Raw genomic sequence first — 11,824 nt, forward strand, 5'->3', positions numbered from 1 at the left:
GAAATAACCGACACCCTAATGCATATGCATATACGTATGTACATATAATATATACTCACATTCTTATGTTTACAGCTTGAGGATATATAAATATGGTATAAAAAGTAGGTGCATATAAGTATGTGTAGTGTAAGTGTATAAGTAAGTATGTAGTGTGTACATAAAACAATGATGTGCAGAGTGTTTCGCCGAAATGTTTTGCATTTAATTCTCATAACACAATGAACTTTGCACAAGTTTAATTGCATACTAAATAAAAAAAACCATTAGTTCGGTAATATAATATTTTCTTCATTACCATACAATTTTGATAATGTGAAAAACATGTTAAAAGTAATAAGTCGACAATTTAAATATTTACTTAACCTTTCCGCCAGAGTTTCTAACCAACTTATAGGTGTCCTTTTATTTGAGCTCTCAACGAAGAGGAAACTTGGCTCAAACATATATTATAACTTCACAGTGAAATTCTTGCGCAGTTATTAGTTTCAATAACACGCTGTCTGAACTACTTAATCAGTTTCTGTTTTGGCAACTTAATTAATGGTTTGTTATAAGTTTCTACATAATGATTCAATAACAATAAAGTAATATTAAACTTTAATAATAAATGCCTAAGTACGCTTATACATATGTATATACAATASTTTATACGCTCTCATAAATGAACGTTTTATTTCCACAAATATACTTTTAAATGCACGCGACAAGCAGAAGTATGCTTGAATACATATTTATGTATGTGTACCTGTATATTGCTTAATATATTTTCTGAAATTTGTTAACTGTTAGCCACTGCTCACTTTGAAAATACGCCAAAACAATTTCGTGTGCCACGCTGCGCGCAACAATAACTTAAATATTTGCGTTTGCTCAACAAGTTGTTACCGGTCGTAGATTTGAGCAAGCACTGATCACATTATATTACGAATGTCTATTGCAAGCAATCAACCGGAATTTGTTGCTCCATATTTGGAGCTCTCTCAAGAGCATTTAAATGTTTTTATATACTAAATAAGTATGTCAATATTATATACAGTAGGGTGATCAAATATTTAGACTTTGAAATGCAAAGGTCCGAAGTATTTCATACAAAATATCATTGAATAAATATGTGRCTGTTGATTCTTATTTGTCGATTGTACAGATCGGAACACTATATATATATGTAGCTAYTAGACAAACTGAACGGTCGATATTCAACAAATTTGGTGCGGTYATGAGATTATAAGGTAGAGTCAGATATAAAGACTGTCACAATGCATATATGTATATTAGGATAAATTAAATTTTGTAAAAAATCTTAGAATTTGGACTTTTTCAAGCTCAGCTTGCAAACTCTGAGTACATATTTTCTGTTTATACCTTGAACAGCTTTCGGCCGAACCGTTAATTAATGCTCCAACTACTCCAGAAAACGTCTTATTTCATTTAAAAAAGATAAAAACATCATACCGAGATAGTTAGTTAGTTAGTACTGCTTTCGAAAGACTGGATAAGGAATCGAAGTTAATGGGTCTGGTAGTGAGCGAGGGCAAGACGAAATATTTCCTGTCATCAAACAAATAGTTATGACCTTTCGAGACAAAGGTTCTGCGGAAGACTTATGGTCTTTTGAGTATTGTACAAGCAGTACAAGTTTACGACGACATTGAAATAGTTCAACGAATTAAGAGACAGCGGCTACGGTYGCTAGGTCATGTCGTCCGAATGGTTGAAAACGTTCCACGTCTGAAAGTATTCGACGCAGTACCCGCGAAGCAGGGTAAAATCGGCTAAAACCGCGTAAACGATGTCTACGCCAATAAGGAAGAGGAAACAAGACAGAGACATACAATTTCACACCCAAGATGGTATGAGAAGTCTTAAACAAACCGGTTTCATGTGTGTCAAAAATGAGTTGATTCGTGTTCATACTTCCTTAATTCTCATATACCTAAGATAACGATTGTCATAAATCAGCCAACAAGTTAATTATATAAATGAAAATTGATAAAATTGACCAAAATAAATAAAATCGAGTCGAAAGTACATCCTTGGCTGCAAAAGTATAGTATATCCAGTATATCATGAGAATATCATTATCACACTTCCACACTTTTCACCTCTAATAAAAATGGATCGAARTGGTTTAGTAATACTGGTAATTTGCTGATTTTAAATTATTTGATTTGCGTTAATTATTTAATCTACGATATATTCAATAAATCAACTAAATAAGAGTAATTAATTCTATAGCTTAAATTTTTGTTATATATTTTAAGTGGAAACATCTTTACTAGCGTAGATACCGCTTACGCGGTYATAGCCGATGTGATGCTGATTGCAGATTCCAAGCGAAGCCAGGTCCTCTCCTCCACCTGGTGTTTCCAGGGGAGTGATTGTCTTACTCTTACGATTTGCTTCGATTACTTACCTAATCTGGAGAAAGCAGAAATAATGGCGCGGGTGTTGCGGCCAATGATATCCATATCATCATCGTACGCCAGTAGCTGAGCACATTTATAAAAGATAGTACAGAGATCTTTTCCGATGCTGAAGGAGCTTTTGGTGTTGCTCAACGTCAGTTTACACAACCGTGTTAGTTTTGCGGAGATCCTGCTGTCAAAAGCTGTTTTGAAATCGACGACGAGGTGGTGAGTGTTGATTCTCATTTCACGGGTCTTTTCCAAGATTTGGCGCCTGGTGAATATATGGTCGGTTGTCGATTTTCCAGGTGTAAAGCCACACTGATAATGTCCAATCAGTTTAATCTTTCATAAAATGCACTATGTGGGAACATGTCATACATAATTTACGGACGTATTGTAATGCAATATAAGCTTTATTTAATACCCAATTGTTTACTAAACATAAAATAATACATTTAATAAATAACATCAATTTGTATTATTGTATGCACTTGAGTGAACTACTTCTTAAAATTTTACTTTTATTTCAGTTTATATTAAATAATAAAAGATTGTGTGCAATCCGTTTTTATTTTTTTGTTTCTTTGTATCTTTATAATTTGATGTAATGCTTAAATATGTATTATTCTTATTATTTGCTTCGCACAGTAATAATCTGCAAACGTTCAATAAAGCAGCTCTTAAAGTATGTTGACTTCGCGATGGTATTTAAATTTATACTGTTAATTTTGAGCCATTATTATTTAATCCTTGCCATTTTTTACTTCGGCTAAATTAAAAAAAATGATAAAAAAATTGTAAATGAAAATGTTGAATTTTAAGTGATTACGCTGTAAATAGAAGAAAGAGAAACAAACAACATTAAAACAGTCACTTTCAAAAACAAAGAGGACTAGACAAAATATGGRTAACATAAGTATGTATGTAATGCAAGCATTTGCATGAAAGTTATTGTACATAAAACACCCATATATTTTCGAGTATATAGCCGCCTGTATATTGTATGAACTTATTTAAATTATATTCTCTTGTTGTTTACTCTCCCTAACAACGAAATTCACAGTCATTCCTAACACACTTATCTATCGTTAAGAATGATAAAACAAACACTAAGATATTAACAAATTTATTATTATTAATAGAAGCATGTTTGCATTACTGCACTATTAACTTTCTTTGATAAATAATCATTGCAATAGAAATGCCTTAAACTAGATACCAGACAAATCYTAAAAGCTAATCAATTGAATCGGAATTTCCAGTTAAAATATGTGGTGAAAATGCACAACAGACACATACTGGAAAACGGACAGTTAATACATTGATTGCAACAATTAAAATGAAATTATTATTTACCAGTATGAATATATACATATATAAAAAGGATAAATTCAAATTTCACTCAACTAACAATTAAATGCGTCGTCTTCTATGGTACGTTCTGTTGGCGGCTGGACAGCCAATTTAGCCATTAGGGCTGCAGAATTCACTTTACCCTCAACTGGTGGAATAACACTTCTAAATATGTCTAATTCCATTTCTAAGCATTACAAAAAGGAATAATAACTAAATCCTTATATACATATGCAGTCAGCGACAAATATGTACGCCGGAAAGTGTTTCTATACCTGCTGCGATACCCGCAATCGCTTCTGACGCAAAATGTTTTACATCGACATCTGGATCTGCATTTAGCTTCTCAAGTGTTGGCTTCACCTGTGAGTCAATAACACTAGCTTCAAGGAAAGGGGAAATTTTCTGTAGTGTTTTTGCAACATTGAATCGAACATTGGCCACTGGATCTGCTGCCAATAGAAGTACTGTAGGTAGCAGCAATTTGGTTGTGATATCTGTTCCACAAACCTCAGCCAGCATATTTAAGCAAAAAAGACAAGTCATACCTACGAATAAACAATGTAAAATTAATTGTTATTTTAAATAAATATAAAATAAGTATCGCTTACGGTGTAAATAGTTTTTATTACGTGACATAACCAAGATCATAGGAATAATAGCTTGCTCAGCCCATTGGGCACCAAACTGTTCAACTAACTTCTTCATATTCAAAGTAGCTGCTTCTCGAATGGCGTACACATGATCATTTAACCAACCCATACATAAGCCACGAAGCTTTTGATCGAAGAATTCTTGCCCCAATTGACCTGCTAATGCGGGCATATATTCAATAATTGCCAAACGTACTCGCCATTTCGAGTCTTCAGCTAATTCAACAATAGCTGGCAATAGCGACTAGATTTATGTGAAAATACAATAAAAATTAGGATACAAAAAAATTCAATACGACAAATTAATTATAACCTGTGAGAGTTGTTGAATACCAATGACGTCATTAACACAATCCAAGTTAGATATTATATTTAAACGAACTTCTGGGCATTCATCTTTGAGTTGTATAAGGAATAAGGGCAAAAGGTGTTCGACAGTATTGTACGCACCCAACATAGGACTTAATCCCATAATAACGGACGCCAAAGCAGATTTTACATGAGGATTGGGATCTGACACCAAATCGCGCACATATGGCAATATTGAATTCATGATAATCTGGACCTGGTTGGTTTTATCAAGATTAGCGCAAAAATCCTTTACTTTTGTAGCAACTGCAGCACGAACTTCAGCTTCTGCATCTTTCAGTAAATACTAAAATGGTAACCAAGGTTATGTTTGTATATACATAGGTATAAAGCCAGGTCAAATAACACATTCTGAGCACATATAGAGAAATATGAATATCTTTAAATTAAATTTAAAATCTCAAACAACAAAATATAATAATAATAATTGTAAAATTTGTGTACACCAACCTGAAAAGCGGGCACTAAGTCAACACGTGTAATCTCAGGCCCAACAGCCTTTTGTAAATCTACAAACTTTTCTGCCACCATATATCGCACACGCCAAGAAGAATCGCTGGCACATTGACGTAGAGTCGGCAAAACCAACTGTAATAAAGAAATTAAGCAACATTCTAAATGGATAAATATTTTGGTTTTCTTACGTGCTCAACATCTTCTTGAGGTAACAATTGGGCAATGCTAACACAGGCTTCTACGGCCAACAAACGTACAGAATCCTTAAGGTAATTCAAAAAGATAACAAAATCATATGATTTCACCACAAAAAACTACATACCTGATCATCTTGTGCTAACTGCACAAAATTCGGTATTAAATCTGATTTGAGATATTCAATTTCAACGACTTTTGCAAATTCTCCTAATTTGCTAGCTGCAGCTCTGCGTACCATCGGCGTTTCATCTTGACACAACTTACGGAAGTTTGCACGTAATTCTGCTTTTACGGGTTGGGTAACTCTTGGATAACATACAGAGAAGAGTCCACAAGCTGATGTACGTGAAGTGAACCAATCACCTGAGACCAAACGTTGCAATGTTGGTACAACGTGTATTTCCAAATCTTGGGCACTATGCTCTGCTGCCACTGTACGCAATGATTCTACAGCTTTGTCACGCACAACAGTTTCTTCAACTGTTGCTAAACTCTCCAAAGGTGGTATTAAATACATGGCATATTCGGGTCCACCCACCAAACCTAAACAAAATATATATATATGTATGTAAACAACGATTATATTTCTCAAGACCGAATCAATTAATTCCTACTTGTAAAGTTGCCGAGTTGATCAGCCAATGCCAAAAGTACTTCATCTTCGTCATAGATTGTTTCGGTCAAAAACGGAATCAGTTCAGAACGCGTACGTTCTTCGCCCAGTGCAAGAGCAATTGTCGACAGTTTTTTAATAGAGTTCAATCGTAACTAATCAATACAAACAACAATATATGTCAAGGTAACATAAATAACTAAATAAATTAAAGTATTTCTCAAACCTGCACATCCTCATTTTTCAACTCATCGATTAGTACAGCGATCGGGTAGAGGGAGTCATCGACAGATTTGTCGCTTGCTGCCATTTTTTCACAAGTTCAATTTTCGGTTGAAGAAGTCAAATTTATTGTACTGCTGCACAATTTGTATAATCTTGTTCTCTGTTATTTGATCAGATAACTCGAATTAAGAAACTTGTTAAATTTATCCACCGAAAAATTTTCAGACTAAATTCTTATGCTTTCATACGATTGATGTAAACCCGAAGGAGGGTCAGTTTCCGAATGCATGCAGGCAGGGAAGATATACTCGACAAAGTAATCGAGAAATTATTTTCGGACAACAGTCCGAATGAATGGTGTTCTACCATCAATATTATGTTTTGTTAACATATTGTTATGTTTATGATTTTATTTTCTATTTTTTCACTAAAAGCAATCCTTATCGTCGCATAAAATAAATAATTAATATATATGGAACAGTAGCTAAGTTTCAATTAAAACGCGTTTTTGTTTATTGAGCAGAACTTTATAGCAAAATTGCTCTGATATGAGTTTCTATTCCATGCGGTATTATTTCGAAACCAACAAAAGTTTAGTTTCGATAATTGTTATGGGAATAAACTATTATTAGCAATAAGATCACATTTTTTATTTTCACTGAGCCAATAGGATTTAAATATTCGTGTATATACTTGATGAAAATGTATTTATTTTGACTAACATTAGTCAAATGTATATAGTATATTATTAGGAATTTACATTGAAAAATTGTTTTCGAATTTATTTAATTCATAAATTATTGGACAACACGTTCCATTAAGAATATGTTATGGATATTTTATTGAATATTCTTCTTTAAACCAAGAGTTATAATGATCTCAAGAAAAAGTTATGGAAATTTTAAGTTTAGTATTGGACTCATGATGGGTCTCTTACATAAGTAATTTAGAATAAAAAATATAAATTGCAAAAAAATTTATTCAAAACATGTCTTAAATTGTGTAAAGTATTAATTTTCTTGTTTATACATTGCAAATTTTATTACAATTGTTGTTGTACATAATTTCATGAACATTGCTTCTTATTGAGGGGATCAAAATCAGTAGGAGGATTCTCTTGCTCTTACAAGATTGCAGATTGCAAAGCTCCTAYACCGAAATATACAAGGGCAGGAGAGCACCCATTGCAGAATCTAGTGTTATATGAAGGGCTGATGCGGTCAATTTATTTTAAATGACTATGGTGCATGGCTATTTTGAAWTGACGCACCTTCTGCATTCATTCTTAACAAACAAATTGTAACAAATCATTATTATTTAAATAGAAATTATACAATCTATTTAAAATTCATCTTTCTCAACAATTTAACGTCAAAATATRTATTTAAGTAAAATGACAGCTAGCACAGGGTTGCAATTGTTTTTTACGTATCATTGCACGAAAAAACATGGGTTTTGGTCTGACATATTTTAAAGCGATTGCAAATTTTCTGCGTGTGTTTGTTGTAGTGCCGTTGCACCAAGAGGAAAATTCTGCAATTCGTGCACCGTGCAAGGGTTGCACAAGCAAGAGAATCCCCTTAACGTATTTTAGTATAACAAATGGACAGTCATAAGAACGAATAATTTTTTTTGGTGCAAAAGTCTAATTATTTTTATCGATATTTTGATTTATTTGATTCTTGTTCATAATTCCTAATTGTTATTGCTCGATCGACATTCGCATATTTTGGCAAACTTAAATTGTTTACAAAATGCAAGAAAATAAATATAGTGATTTAATGAAGAAAATAGAATTGGAGGAATTAAATGTAAGTATCGGTATAAGGATGTATAAGGTAATATCTAATGAATTCTGCGTGCTTTGAATWTACAATACTTGGTTTTACCCGTATGATATATTGTGATTTTAAAACTTAATAAATATCTACACATTAGTAAATTTTATGATTATTACTTATTTTGCAGACGAACATCGACGTGGATTCTTACATTCAACTGCTGGCCATTTATCTTTATCAGGACAAAATGTAAGTTTTTATATTAATGTTAAGAGAAATTCATTGAAATTATACATATGTTTAAATTTCAGAGCTGATGCGAAATTTTTATGGAAAAGAATACCACAAGCAGTAAAAAAAGAGAATAACGAATTAGAAAGATTGAATTTGGTCATGAGCGCTTTAATCGCTAACAATGCCACCGATTTTTTTAGACAAGTGGATTATCCTTGGCCAGGAAATATAAAACATATAATGCAGGATCTTTTTGGTAATGACAAACTTATTGATATTTCACTAATATTTATATAAATATAATATTTTAGAGCGAATGCAGCGTGATGTATTATCATTAGTTGGTCAAGCTTATATATCTATTTTCGAACATGAGCTGATGCAACTTACCCATTTATCTCGAGATGAATTAAAACAAACCTGCCATGCATTAGACTGGAAATACGAAAATGAAGACCAAAAGGCAGTCATTATTCCTAAGAAACCAGCGCCAAATACCGAATTCACAGCAAGTTCGGAAGATTTGTTATTGAAATTAACAGATTTTGTTTCTTTTTTGGAAAATTAAAAACTTTAAATACGGAAGTTAAATTGTACCGTACTATATACTTATTGAATACAAAAATACGGTCGGGTGGATGATGACGTATTCATGGTAATTAGGTAAACACATAAATTTTTTCAAAGTATATTAAAGAAACTTAATATTAGTTTTTTTTTATTGAAAATATATACATAAAACTTAAAAGTATACACATCTAAATCCATTTATCTTCAGTTTGTAGCAAATATTCGAGAAATAAACTCGTGAAAACTTCTTTACTTCGTGTATACAGTTTTTTTTTTCATTATGATTGAACCCTGTTCAAAAATAAAAGAGGTTTACAATTGAAATTACCACCAAAGTTCTACCATGGGACTGAGTAAGATCGATTTATAGTGGCTGTTGAGCGACATATTCTCAAATTAAAACATCTTGTATTTTTTAATCAATGCAGGCCTGGCATCGTTATATTTGCACCCTGCGCAGACTACATTAGATTCGTTACGAAGTTTGCAATTCTCGGAAAAGAGATTTAAGTCAATATCTTCACGAAATATGCCATGGAATTTTCTCCAAAGCAACGGTAAAATCTCCCATAGAAATAGTTCAGATCGGACCACTTAGCATATACATAGTTCTCATACAAACTGACTTGTATTTGTATGGAATACTTTGTGTTGTAACTTTGATRCTACCGATATCAACCAAAAATCATTTCGGTTAAATTCGCCAGGGTGAGGACAGCAGTGTGCCATATGTATGTAGTCATCAATTTCTATTTTTACCGATGTATTTTTACATTTAAAAATTTTGAGAGATGTCGCCACATCACATAATTCGAACTTTAAAAGATTAGTTTGGAAGATCTTTCTGAATATAATATGTCAAAACATGAAAAAAAATCGAATTTTTCAAATTTCTAGACTAGAATACGACCTACGTAATATTTTATTAAGTTAGTTACATAAACATCACCGCTGTCTTCGTAGAGGAGAGTTAAAAAAAATTAAATTTAAATATGCAATTCAAAATATTAACTTTAAAATAAATCGTTATTTATATTATTTTAAATATTGATATATGTTTATACTAAAGAAGAATTCAAATATTCACAAAGTTCATTTCTTAAATTACGAGCTAATTGATTCGACGTATTAGCAGTTAGTAAATCGTGACTATTTACGCTAGTCAAATTGTGAGTGTTTCTTTTCTCTAAAGTAGTATAGTTCACATTACCGGATACCAAGAAATTATGAAGTACTATTGTTGCTAATACAACCTGAAAAAATAGAGACGAAATTGTATTTTTTTATTTAAACAAATTGGTAATACTACTACTTTCTTGGCATTTTCTGGCGAAAAGGATATRGATGTGCTCAAAACTTTCCATCGAGAAGTAAGTAAACCTAAAAAGCAAATTTTGTAAAAATTAAGCAACATATTTGTACAGGATACTTTTTACCGAAAGCAGTCTCAATTCGCATTCTAGCACTACACAATCTTTGGTTGAACACTTCTTCACTGACATCAGTAACTGTTTCATATGGTTTCATTATGTTTCTCTCTAAAGGGAATGCGACATCAGCTACGAAGTAGTAAGGAAACACTAAGTCTGAGTTGGGCAAATTTTCTGCATTTGGAGCATCCATAGACTTATCTGAAATCATGTTTCTAAACTGGGAAGTCTTAAACACACCACCATCACTTTGATTGCCATATGAGCCAACGTCCACAAAAGTAAAAGTATAATTGCTATCGCAAGCTGCAAGTAAAATCTGTGTGGGCAAAATTTTTACCTTAGCATTTTAGTTATTCATTCCTGTACTTACGACGCTATTAAATTGTTTATTATTCAAATACTTTGAACGTGAATTAGGTGGGCAATTTATTGGCACATGTTTACCACCTATTGCCCCTAAACAATGTGGTAACTTGGTTACATTCCAAAAATCCTCTGAAATTTGTTTCCATTCCGCATCACTAGGTGTGCTCATGTAACGGCTTTCCAAAACACGCCACAATACATCGCACGTATCTAAAATTATGGATCTGGCTGTCTCTAGGCCAATTCGAAACTTCATAGATAWTACACGAAGAGCCCTGCCATGAGCCAAAAAACTAGGAATAATATAAAGTAAACAATAAAGTAAACCAGTTTACTTCAATGCACTTACTGTAAAGTTATATACAATCTCTGCTCTGGCTCAATGGGATTTCTGCGGGAGTACTTACGTAGATATGACTCAACCAAATTCAACAATACTTTGAACTGCTCATAAGTAAACCTTGAAGATTCGATAAATAGTTCTGGATTATTTTTGGTCAACACATTAACTCCGCTTGAGTAAAATCCATGGTTTTTGCGAGTTTTAAAAATCTCTTGGTTTCCACGGCGTTGTCTACTTGCAATCATCTTCAAAAGTAGTAAGTCTTCCAGAACGTCAATGTCATCCATATTTTTTCAAATACTTGTTAACAAATACTACTTTTCCTTTGCACAATAAATTTCAAAACCTCAATTAACAACAAAATGCCGCTTTTATTTAGGGATGCCACGTCGGTTTAATATATGTATATATTGTACAAACATTAAAAAAAATTTCAATATTTAAGAATCGCGCTTCTTTGATTTATAACTTATTTTTTTTACTTATATATCCAGCAATACTTCACTAATTCGTTTATAGACGTTTGTGTTGTATTTAATTTACACTATTACACTAACTATTTTTCAATATTTAACTTTGGTTTTATTATTCACATAATAACAAAATTATTGTATGCAAACACATAATATGTGTTACCATATTTTGCAAATGCATAAAAAAGAATACATATTATACTGGCAATTAAAAATGCTCCATCGTGAGTAACGCAAAATTTTTCAGAGTTTCTTTTCTCTTGATAAATAACACTGAGATCGACCAGGGTTATTTTTTAAGGGCGCTGTTGAAGGTCGAAAACATAAAAAGAAGTTCTATGAGAAA

General features: G+C 32.4%; 4 protein-coding genes across 14 annotated transcripts in view; 1 reads left to right on the forward strand and 3 right to left on the reverse strand.

The window, feature by feature from the left end:
- The window catches only part of LOC108972751 (lipase member H-A), a 15,142-nt gene extending 14,244 nt beyond the window's left edge, over positions 1–898 (reverse strand). For 4 of the 6 annotated variants that reach the window (XM_018939515.1, XM_018939512.1, XM_018939510.1 and 1 more), the window contains exon 1: positions 749–898. The gene's annotated coding sequence lies outside the window, so the exon portion shown is untranslated. The remainder of the gene's footprint in view (positions 1–748) is intronic. The other 2 variants (XM_018939514.1, XM_018939511.1) reach the window with 1 other exon arrangement.
- Positions 899–2,805: 1,907 nt separating this feature from the next.
- Positions 2,806–6,570, reverse strand: LOC108972772 (serine/threonine-protein phosphatase PP2A 65 kDa regulatory subunit). Of its 4 annotated transcripts, none has more exons than XM_018939546.1 (10): positions 6,280–6,570; positions 6,055–6,208; positions 5,565–5,983; positions 5,431–5,505; positions 5,237–5,374; positions 4,731–5,072; positions 4,376–4,661; positions 4,040–4,312; positions 3,823–3,951; positions 2,806–3,180 (listed from the first exon to the last, which is right to left on the reverse strand). In XM_018939546.1, exons 1-10 carry the CDS (start codon positions 6,361–6,363, stop codon positions 3,155–3,157), a joined length of 1,926 nt encoding a protein of 641 aa, XP_018795091.1. In that variant the 5' UTR covers positions 6,364–6,570; the 3' UTR covers positions 2,806–3,154. The 4 variants fall into 4 exon arrangements, 3 of the variants coding, with proteins under 3 accessions (XP_018795091.1, XP_018795092.1, XP_018795093.1); XR_001993660.1 differs by lacking the exon at positions 2,806–3,180 and adding an exon at positions 3,522–3,709 and having other exon boundaries at positions 3,768–3,951; XM_018939547.1 differs by lacking the exon at positions 3,823–3,951 and having other exon boundaries at positions 6,280–6,569.
- Positions 6,571–7,926: 1,356 nt separating this feature from the next.
- LOC108972749 (COP9 signalosome complex subunit 8) lies at positions 7,927–9,124 on the forward strand. The gene is made up of 4 exons (XM_018939508.1): positions 7,927–8,089; positions 8,247–8,308; positions 8,371–8,549; positions 8,605–9,124. The coding sequence occupies exons 1-4, from the start codon at positions 8,033–8,035 to the stop codon at positions 8,859–8,861; spliced, it is 555 nt and encodes a 184-aa protein (XP_018795053.1). The 5' UTR covers positions 7,927–8,032; the 3' UTR covers positions 8,862–9,124.
- A 746-nt stretch (positions 9,125–9,870) lies between these two features.
- LOC108972748 lies at positions 9,871–11,467 on the reverse strand. Of its 3 annotated transcripts, none has more exons than XM_018939505.1 (5): positions 11,012–11,467; positions 10,667–10,955; positions 10,300–10,612; positions 10,176–10,243; positions 9,871–10,116 (listed from the first exon to the last, which is right to left on the reverse strand). In XM_018939505.1, exons 1-5 carry the CDS (start codon positions 11,290–11,292, stop codon positions 9,922–9,924), a joined length of 1,146 nt encoding a protein of 381 aa, XP_018795050.1. In that variant the 5' UTR covers positions 11,293–11,467; the 3' UTR covers positions 9,871–9,921. The 3 variants fall into 3 exon arrangements, with proteins under 3 accessions (XP_018795050.1, XP_018795052.1, XP_018795051.1); XM_018939507.1 differs by having other exon boundaries at positions 10,667–10,937; positions 11,070–11,118; XM_018939506.1 differs by having other exon boundaries at positions 10,026–10,116; positions 10,180–10,243.
- Between the last annotated feature and the right edge of the window lie 357 nt (positions 11,468–11,824).

The sequence above is a fragment of the Bactrocera latifrons genome, unplaced genomic scaffold (genome assembly GCF_001853355.1).
Source record: "Bactrocera latifrons isolate USDA-ARS-PBARC rearing strain unplaced genomic scaffold, ASM185335v1 scaffold_420, whole genome shotgun sequence".
Classification (NCBI taxonomy): domain Eukaryota; kingdom Metazoa; phylum Arthropoda; class Insecta; order Diptera; family Tephritidae; genus Bactrocera; species Bactrocera latifrons.

Excerpts from the sequence above, each read along its gene's own strand:
- LOC108972749 (XM_018939508.1), top strand. The coding sequence starts at position 8,033 with ATGCAAGAAAATAAATATAGTGATTTAATGAAGAAAATAGAATTGGAG. Across the intron at positions 8,309-8,370 it reads TATCTTTATCAGGACAAAAT|AGCTGATGCGAAATTTTTAT; the intron begins GTAAGTTTTTAT and ends TTTAAATTTCAG. Across the intron at positions 8,550-8,604 it reads TATAATGCAGGATCTTTTTG|AGCGAATGCAGCGTGATGTA; the intron begins GTAATGACAAAC and ends ATAATATTTTAG.
- LOC108972772 (XM_018939546.1), bottom strand. The coding sequence starts at position 6,363 with ATGGCAGCAAGCGACAAATCTGTCGATGACTCCCTCTACCCGATCGCT. Across the intron at positions 5,506-5,564 it reads AGTTAGCACAAGATGATCAG|GATTCTGTACGTTTGTTGGC; the intron begins GTATGTAGTTTT and ends AATTACCTTAAG. Across the intron at positions 5,375-5,430 it reads CTCAAGAAGATGTTGAGCAC|TTGGTTTTGCCGACTCTACG; the intron begins GTAAGAAAACCA and ends TCTTTATTACAG.